At 40.3% G+C, this 9,863-nt stretch overlaps 1 protein-coding gene across 1 annotated transcript in view; it reads right to left on the bottom strand.

Annotated features, from left to right (window-relative positions):
- Nucleotides 1–2,584: 2,584 nt before the first annotated feature.
- Nucleotides 2,585–9,863, bottom strand: part of DHTKD1 (dehydrogenase E1 and transketolase domain containing 1) — a 54,980-nt gene continuing 47,701 nt past the window's right edge. Inside the window, exons 14-17 of the mRNA XM_036120991.2 lie at nt 7,531–7,613; nt 7,026–7,195; nt 5,587–5,672; nt 2,585–4,772 (exon numbers count right to left, since the gene is read on the bottom strand). Coding sequence (XP_035976884.1) covers nt 4,671–4,772; nt 5,587–5,672; nt 7,026–7,195; nt 7,531–7,613 — 441 coding nt within the window. The 3' untranslated portion in view covers nt 2,585–4,670. The remainder of the gene's footprint in view (nt 4,773–5,586; nt 5,673–7,025; nt 7,196–7,530; nt 7,614–9,863) is intronic.

Raw genomic sequence — 9,863 nt, 5'->3', positions numbered from 1 at the left:
GCTCTAACTTCTAATGAAACAAGCTATTTCAAAGGTCACTAATGACCCATAATCACCAAATCCAATGATCTGTTCTAATGCTTCCATCTGTGTCCAAAAAGGAAACCAATGATTCATGTGTGTGTGTGTGTGTGAGAGAGAGAGAGAAAGAGAGAGAGAAAGGGAGGGAGGGAGAGAGAAAGGTTGATTTTCTCCTTGACCAAACTCCAGCCAGGCTCCTGTGAGCCCTTTCTTCACTAAGCCTTACCCTGGCCTATAAAGACTTAAACATAGATTCTAACAGATCCATCCCTAAGGTGACCCTAGCCCTGCCTTAAAGAATCTGCCTGCGAAAACTCAAAGCTGCCAAAAGAATTTACCATTTGTTCCAACGCCTGAAGATAGGGTTTCTGTCTTCCAGCCTCTGTGGAGGGTAGGGGCCTAACTTCCACAAGCTCCAATTAACAAACCCAGATGGGTGTTACACGGACCAATCCCTCCTCCTTCCAGCTTTTTGTCATTTTTCACTTCCTGACTCTGAGCCCGACCCACCCTGTTCTGTCATTCTCCCTTTAAAACTCCAGTCCCCTCCGTATAAATCAAAGTTGAGTTCAGTTCATGCGGGACTCTCTTTTCTACTGCAATAGTATACTGCTGATTAAAATCTGTCCTGACCACTTTACCTGGTGTGGGGCATTATCTTTACACACACACACACACACACACACACACACACACACACACAAGGCAAGCGTAGGCTGGGCAGGCACAGATCTCTGTTCCACTTGGGGTCATCTGGGACAGCTCCAAGACTGGGGACTTGAATGAGTAGAAGGCTCTCCCACTCACAAGTCCAGCATTTGCAGCTGGCTGTCAGCTTCAACATCTCCATGGGGCTTCTTCATGTTGCCTGGGCTTCCTCAAAACATGGCCGCTGGGTGCCAAGGGATGTCCTTGTTAGTGACCCAGCATCACTTTTAGTGCATTATATTGATAGAGGCAGCCACAAAATCCTGCTCAATCTCAAGAGAGAAGGAAAACAGACTCTACCTCTAGGTGAAGTTGTGGCAACATTCTGGAGCAAAATACTGCTCTTTGGGAAAACACAATTTGCCATAGTTAATAACCTCCCATCCTATGACTTCATTCTTACCTCACTCTACTTTGTATTAGTCATTTTTATACTTGTCTAAGCTCCCCTATCCATAAACTTCTAGATGGCAAAAACTTAATTTTTGTATCTCAATTTTGTCATCTATGGTGACTTGCAAATTGTTGGCTTACACACAGTTTTGGCCCTAGGCTGTGAGCTAGTTTCATGAATATAATATCCTTTCAATAAAGATGCAATAAATTGAAAGCCTAATTGACAGAAGAAGAGTTGCCTCCATTTCTCTTTACTTCCTATTTCTGGGACAGCTCCATGTTTCAGGTAAAAGAGCCTGAGAATAAGCTCTGACACGTTAGGTAACTGCTGTGAATTATCCTTCCAACATTCTTCAGTCTTTCTACTACTACATGCTACCCAGGACTTGTCCTTGTGTGACTACAAGATGCCAATTAATCTACATCTATCAGGAATATCACTCTACCTTGACCTCCCACAGTGTTTTAGCACATCCAACAAGAACATTTCTCTCTATGTGTAAAATGCTTTGTCATCTCAAATAGATTGTTAGTCCATTGAGGACAAAGGGCATTTTCTGTTTTACTCCCATGTATTTCTAACGTCCAGAAAAATGCCATATATGCAGTAAGTGTCCAATAAACTACTGGGGAGATACCATCCTACTCTTATAGGGTCATTTCTCACTTTTATTCAATTACAGTTGATTCTGCATATGAGTCAGAGAAGAACAGGGAAGCAACACTAAAGTAACATAATTTTATTAAAAGTTTTCTAAGATCAGGGAGCCTGGGTGGCTCAGTCAGTGAAGCGTCTGCCTTTGGCTCAGGTCATGATCCCAGCGTCCTGGAATCAAGTCCCACATGGGGCTCCCTGCTCAGCAGGGTGTTGGCTTCTCCCTCTGCCCGCTCCTCTGCCTACTTGTGCACTTGCTCTCTCTCTCTCTGTGTCAAATAAATAAATAAAATCTTTAACAAAAAGAAAAAACAAAGTTTTCTAAGATTAACTGATTTTGCAAACGGCAATGGGGAAATGACAGTCTGCTTTAGACTGCGTAGTCAGATTTAAATACAAACATGACAATGAGTTACTACTCCCATTGAATAATTTAGTTGTTTGTTTGTATAAAAGTAGGTTGTAAATATTGAGGATTTAAAAACATTTTGTCCAGATTTCCCCCAAATACGATGGCTTTAGCCTGAAACTTAGGAGAAGCTGAAGATGAAAAGCAAATATCCAAGTACATCCAAGGGAAATGGAGGTGAAGCTTTTGGAACCTCAAGATCCAAAAGTCTTGATTCTTATCTGTGACTTCCTTCCTGTGGAACCTCTAATTTCTTTAAACTGCATTTCCTCAATTTTGTAAAATAGATACTATTTCTATTGTCAGTCAAGGAATTTTTAAAAAAATAAAATTTCAGAGGTAATATAGTCAGGCTAAAAGAAGTTATGCTAAATAGCATGCATATAGAAAACTGGTTCTTAAGGAAGAAAATTTTATTTTACTAAGAATACGTCACATTAGACAAAATCAACATTGTTTTCCATGGTTGTTAATACTTCTCTTCAATGAATACCCAATTTGAGCTCTATTCTTCATTGAATATGAAATTAGCATAGATAGATATAAACAGAATACAAATATCACATTATCAAATTTCTCAGAGGAATACAGTAAGTATTTTTATTTTACTTTGCTATGATATTTTTATCCCCTACTTTATTACAGGAGTATTTGATTTGGTCCCTTCCTACAAAGTAATTCAAAATGCTGACCCATGTTGCAATAGTGATTGAGAGTAAGAAGGTTAAAATACAGAAGACACATTTTTTTTTTTCAGAAGACACATTTCATGGCTCATGGTGGAGAATATATAAGATACCAGAGATATTCAGAGAAATCTAAACTTTAAAAAAAAAAAAAAACCAACCGTAGTTTTCCATCTTTTTGTGCTTAGACTTTGAAATTTTTAACTCAAGAAACCAAGAGATCTGAAAAAAATGACAGGGCTTTCCTGTTTTTCTAGTTCAGTATACAACACTGATAACCGTTTTCATTAAATAGACCTTTGTAATTGTACCGACTTACTTGCATGGCCCCAAGTTACTTGATTTATAAGGCTTGACACAGGAAGGAAGCATTAAGGTGCATAGGAATAAAAGGGCTGTGAATATTACAGAAATATTAAATCAATACACTAATGCATAAATTTAAGATGTGAATCACGAATCTCCTCCTGTGGCCCGAACAACCTACATGTTGATTTTGAAAGATGTCACCAGTTGCCAGGAAAAGTGGAGAGGCCGTTCCAGTGCTCCGCCACTTCTCCATTACTTCTGAGAAAAACTGTCGTGGCACCAGAATGGTAGATGGCCGAGCCTCTGCAGCACCAAGTCATAGAAAGCTACATACACAGCTTGCTGCTGTTTAGTTATGCTTCCATGAAGTTTCAGAAGTAATGCAGTGGGTTGGTGATCTCCATAAACCCCCAAGAACCTGGTGCTGGAAAGTTTCCAGTAAACACCACGAATGAACAACATCACTTCATCACACCTTTTAGCCGCAAGACGGACTAACCAGGAGCTGAAATCCCCATGTCAGATACCGAAAGTCAATTAAAAATATTAAGATATCACTGCAGTAACAATTTAGGGGGAAAAAAGATACTATGACAAAGCAGACCACAAATCAATTTCACTGTAGCTAAAGCTCCTTAATAATACTATGCCAAAAGATTGTACATCCAGAGTTGTCTGTAATGGCGTGGATATTTAAGGACAATAGGTGAAAACAACTCTCTTGAAGAACATGCATCAGGACTAGTATGGCTCTGCTACAGTGTTTGCTGAAACATTTTCCACGGCGGCTGGGAAGCAGCACCTGAGATCACATAAAATGAAAATATTGGTAGTCACAGGACTTTGAATAAAGAACTGCAAAATTAATGAAAATGACATGCATCAGGCAAATTGAGAAGTAATGTCGAGGTGATCTGTGTGTAAGTTCTGTAAATTCAAACTAAAGAATCTTTCCTGGGCACATATAGTTAATGAGAAAACGTAGCCTGACGAAGTCTGGATAAGGCACTAGCTCTCCAACTCACTCAGATCTAAGCAAAACTTAACACTATTGTATGTTTAAGGATAAAGGTGACTCGTCAGATTCATGGATTGATGGATAATTCCCTTGGCTATTCTGCGTATTCCGATTAAACTGTCCTCATCAATCCCAACGAGGAACACAGACTTTTCATGTCACCTAACGGAAGAACACAGTAGAAGAGCTGGCTTTTCTTTTTATGGTTGTTTTCTTTTCTTTTCTTTTTTTTTAAAGATTTTTACTTATTTATTTAACAGAGATAGAGAGCACAAGTAGGCAGAGCGGCAGACAGAGGGAGAGGGAGAAGCAGGCTCTCCGCCGAGCAGGGAGCCCGATGCGGGGCTCGATCCAAGGACCCTGGGATCATGACCTGAGCTGAAGGCAGCCGCTTAACCGACTGAGCCACCCAGGCGCCCCTCATGGTTGTTTTCTTAAAAGGAAGTAATGCTGGTTCAAAGGACACCATCAAGCAAAGGTCTTGGTGAGGACATCTTCATGCTGCTGCAGATGAAGGGTGCCAATTCCTACAGCAGGGGCTGACAGAGGGGGTCGGCTCACAAGACGGAGCTATGATTAGAGCAGAAAAGAAATAAAATGACCTTTTGACCTGATCAGAGCCCTGCTTTATTCTCCCGAGGCAGTGCATGCATTTCTCTTAGCTTGTTTAACCACAAATCACCTTTCTGGAAAAATAACGGGTTACCTAGAATAGACTGGAAGGAGATATTTGTCACAACTAAAAACTAAATTGCAGGCACCATAAGGGAAGATCAATGCTTGAATCTGTCCTATTCTTCAGTAACTATTAGTTGATTTCAGCGGTAGAGTTTCCTAAAGTAGAACAAATGAAAATGATTTGATCCAGCAAACTAGTAACAAATGTGTGAACTGCGTTCTAATCAAAGCAGAATAGGAAGATAAATAGAAGCCCATTTGCTCTTCTCATTGTTCTTCCCCCCCCGACAGTCTAATCAGGAAGAATGTGGCCTTTGATGGACTATGTGCATGAGCTTTGTGCATGAGCCTCGAAGAAGCGTTAGTGGGCACCTCTTCTCCCATATTGTAAAACAAGCCTGCTAGTCACCCTGCTCCCCAGGGCTTGGACTGTGACCTTTAGGACAAGACTAGTGGGAAAGACAGCTGACAGGTAAGGGCTTTTACTTTAAGTATAATCACTTTTTCTTACATGATACTAGCACATACACATATATATCTTGATAAACATCCAGCATTTTATTCCGAAAAAATAGCCTAAGTTAGATTTTATAGTTTAGTTTATCTTTAAAAGAATTGGACTGCTACTAGGGGAGAAAGCCATTTATTGGCATGCCAGGAGAAATAACACACATACACAAAACACTATAAGAGAGAAAGCTATTACCTTGCAGGCCAGTTGCTTTTCAAACCTTGGAGAAACAAAGCACCATGGACCCATGTTCTGAGGCTCCTCCTGACTCCAAATAAAATCTATAGCAGAAGAAATTTCATTTCAGTACTCCAGGTAAACCTACAATACACACACTATATATATACAGTATATATGTACATACATAGACACATTATAGCCCTATGTACACACATATGTACATACATAGTGTATATGTATGTATAGGGCTCTTCAAGTAAATATATGACTTTCCAGTATGGCATGGTGTTGCTTTTTTTTTTTTTTCTTGACAAATGATAGTCATGTATCCAGCACCTCATTCATGATACAGAACAATTCTATCAACCCCCAAAATTCCCTCGTCCTGGCCCTTTCAAGGCAACTTTTCTCCAGCCCCAACCTCTGGCAACCACTGAAGTTTTCTCTCTCCCTATAGTTTTGCCTTTTCCAGAATGTGAGATAAATGGAATTATATGATATGGAGCCTTTGGTTCTGGCTCCCTTGAACTAGCAAAATCCCAAAGGGGGCCCCAAAGCCATAGTTCACTCTCTTTTATTGTTGAATAGTATGCTATTGTAAGGATGTACCCTACATCCTTGTTTATTCATCCACAGGTTGAAGGACATCCTGGTGGCTTCCAGTTTGGGGCAGTTATGAATGCAGCTGCTGTAGACATTTTTCTGTGAACACGTCATTTCTCTTGGGTAAATACCTCGAGTAGACTGGCAACTCTCTGTTGGAACTGACAGACTGTTTTCCAGAGTGGCTGTACCACTTTCCATTTCCTCCTGCAGTGAAGGAGGCTTCCAACTGCTCTGCTTCCTCATCAGCTCTTGATATCGCCAACTTATTGTTTTGTTTTCATTTTAGCCATTCTAATAGGTGTGTAGCCATATCTCATTTTGGTTTCAATTGCATTTCCCTTATCACTACGGGATAAGATGTTGAGCATCTTTTCATATAGTTATTTGTCATCCCATTCTTTGGCTCAAATCTTTTGCCTAACCAAAGGTCATGAAGATTTTCTCCTTTTTCTCCCAGACATTTTAGAGTTTTATGTTTTACATTTAGGTCTGTGATCTTGAGTTAATGTCTGTACCCAGGGCAGTCTGTACCCACATGTTGAAAAGCCTTGCCTTTTACAGTTACATCGATCTATCCTAAGCAATAGTATAGCACTGGTTACCTCCAACCTCTCAAGAAATGACATGTCTTAAAGTGAAAGAAGGGTGGGGGGGCACAGAAAGGGACACCAGAAAAGACAAGGAAACATTGGCTCTAGCATGATTTTTTTTTTTTCATATTTCCAGATTCCAAAAGATTCAGTCTCCTAAGGACCCTCACTGCCCCTGGAACCTCTTTTGATATGAGACGTTGGAATAGGTTTCAGGTATCTAAAACCCAAAGAACCCCACCAAGAACAACGCTGTACCTTTAACATGTTTGTATTTGCTCATCTCTTGCTGTAACAAATCCAGTGGGAAAGGACAGAGTTCCTCTAACCGGATGATGGCAAAGTCATGCTTTTTGGCTTCCAAGGATTCTCTTTGCTTCAGCAGGGCGTAGAAATGTTTGCCGCAGCAGAACACTAGACTCTTGACCCTGTTGGGTAGAATGGAGTGAAGGAGAAATATCTGAAAGAATTGTATCAAAAGAAAGAGGAGACTGCGTAGATGAAAATGCTTCATTACGGAAGCAGGGAGGGGCTCTGCAGTTGGGTTCAGAGACATGCTTTGCCCTGACAAGCCTTCTTCAGCAACACATGCCTCGAAAGCTCAATCTTCCACACGTACTCTAACTTCTGCCCCGTGGATGCAAAGGACTTCTATCAGGATAGAGGAGATGTGGGTCACTTTGGGTTCCTTAACATGAACTAGGTTTCCCACTAATTAAAATTCTACTGCAGAGTATGAAAACAGAGATACACATCAAGTTACTTTTTGGGATCCACAGATGAATCGCCAATGACCGGCTTGAATGTTGTTCCTGGTGCCATTTCTTGAAGAGTTGACACAGCTGCCTAAGGAGGGGGAAAAAGCCACAAATCTATCAACCAAAGAAAGGAGCTGAAGATGCCTTGACTTTTAAGGGATCTTTACCAAGAAATAACATCAAACTTTCCTCCTAGGACTGTAAGTAAACATATGTACTGGTAAACACAGTATCTTTCAAAAAAAATGCCCATTGTGTGTATTTTGGAATAAAATTATTTTTTCAAGATTACGTAAGATTGCCTTTCGTCTGACGCTGCAACAAAATTTTAAGAATCAAAATTTCAGTTTGATCCCACTTTAGTCTCAATAAAAATATGCTTTCATCTGTTGGAGTCAGAAATGACATTTGTGAACACAAACAGCTAAACTAGGACAAGGATTTCTGTCTTTAGGATTTTGACTATAATTTATAAGTGAAACCTAACAAGTCAGAACAAGCAGGAACAATACATGAATATTTCTGTGATGAAAAGAAATTTTATTCATGAGCTCAATTTAAGTAAGTACTTGTCTCAAAGAACTTAGCATAGACAGCTCTAATACATTTCCCCATAGTCTAGTCCCAAATGGGAATACATTTTGACTGGTCTACTGATAGGTAGCCATGCTGATGTGGGATACTGTGATATAATTTAAAAAATTAATATTAGGGGCACCTGGGTGGCTCAGTCGTTTAGCGTCTGCCTTCAGCTCAGGTCATGATCCCAGGGTCCTGGGATTGAGCCCCCCATCAGGCTCCCTGCTCTGCGGGAAGCCTGCTTCTCCCTCTCCCACTCCCCCTGCTTGTGTCCCCCTTTCGCTGTGTCTCTCTCTGTCAAATGAATAAATAAAATCTTTTTAAAAAAATTATTAACTAAAAGAATGAAATAAAAATATGTACTTTATATATTATCTATTGTATATATAATATATATAATCTATTATATATAGATATATATTTATTTTATTATATATCATATATTTTTTTTTCTTATTTTTTATTCTTATTGCTAAATAATGTATGATAGAAGCCATCTTTCTCCATCCTGAACCCTTGGTCAGCTCCCACTTCCTAGGGCAGGAATCAAAGGGAGCTGGAGGGGCGCCTGGCTGGCTCAGTCAGTGCAGCAAGTGACTCTTGATCTTAGGGCCATGAGTTCAAGCCCCACATGGGTGCATAGAGCTTACTAAGAAGAAAAAAAGGAAAAAGGGAATTGGAGTTCAGAGCTGGGTGGAAAATTTGGGTAGAATTTAGGTACCACTTGTCAGGCAAATTCCTGAGTCATGTTTGTCACATGGCAAGTCATCTCTGAATATGCATGGAGAGGGTGGACTTCTGTTCTGCTAGATCACTTGTACCAATAATCTAATTTTCAGTAAGAAATCAGACTTCAATAATGATGGTACTCACAGTTAATAAAAGGACTTACATGTTTAATGAAGATAGTTAGCTACTTAATAAGAGTAGTTTTTCACTTGAAAATCTATAGGATAGCTGTTGTTATTTTTGGGGGGGGACAGAAGGAGGGGAGAATCTTAAGCTCCATGCTCAGTGCGGAGCCTGATGCGGGGCTTCATCTGACGACCCTGAGATCATGACCTGAGCCAAAATCAAGAGTCGTACACTTACCCGTCAGAGCCACCCAGGTGCCCCAGCTGTTGATATTTTTAAGGTTCCAAAGCAAGGCCTCACTTATTTGGTATTTTATATATATTAGACATGGGGAGAGGAGTGGACTATTGGGGCCAGAATGTGAACTCTTATTCTCATTAGAAACAGCAAAAAATTCTCAATAAAATTTCCAATTGTTCACTCAGTACTTAGTTATACATATATATATATTACATTTAATATGATTATACTCCTTTATAGTAACAATTGAGGGAGCAGGTGACACCCTTAGGGGTACAATGAAAGTTGGGTCAAGAATCCCAAACGTACATATTTCTTAGAAATAAATGATAGTAATTTGCATTATGACTTAGCCCCTTTCCACTGCAGTTTCAAAATATCTCTGTCAAAAGAGCCCCATCAGAAAGACTGTGTTAAAGGGATTGCATTAATTTTTCCTGAATGTCCTGTGATGCTGCTGGACCCCCGAGGCCATCTCAAAATGTGCATGGTGGGTTCGAGGAACAGTAGGTGGAGCAAGTGAGAATGAGGAGATCAAACCCGTGAACCCTGCCATGGGTGAGAGAATGGGCAGTGCCTTGCCCCAGTACGGGCTCCCAGGGTTGGCAGCAGGGAGAGGCAGTGGAGAAGCACGGAGGGCAGGATTTAAGGAGGCACCCACTCT

Source organism: Halichoerus grypus, chromosome 6, assembly GCF_964656455.1.
Source record: "Halichoerus grypus chromosome 6, mHalGry1.hap1.1, whole genome shotgun sequence".
Lineage (NCBI taxonomy): Eukaryota > Metazoa > Chordata > Mammalia > Carnivora > Phocidae > Halichoerus > Halichoerus grypus.
This window is presented reverse-complemented; position numbering and strand designations above follow the sequence as displayed.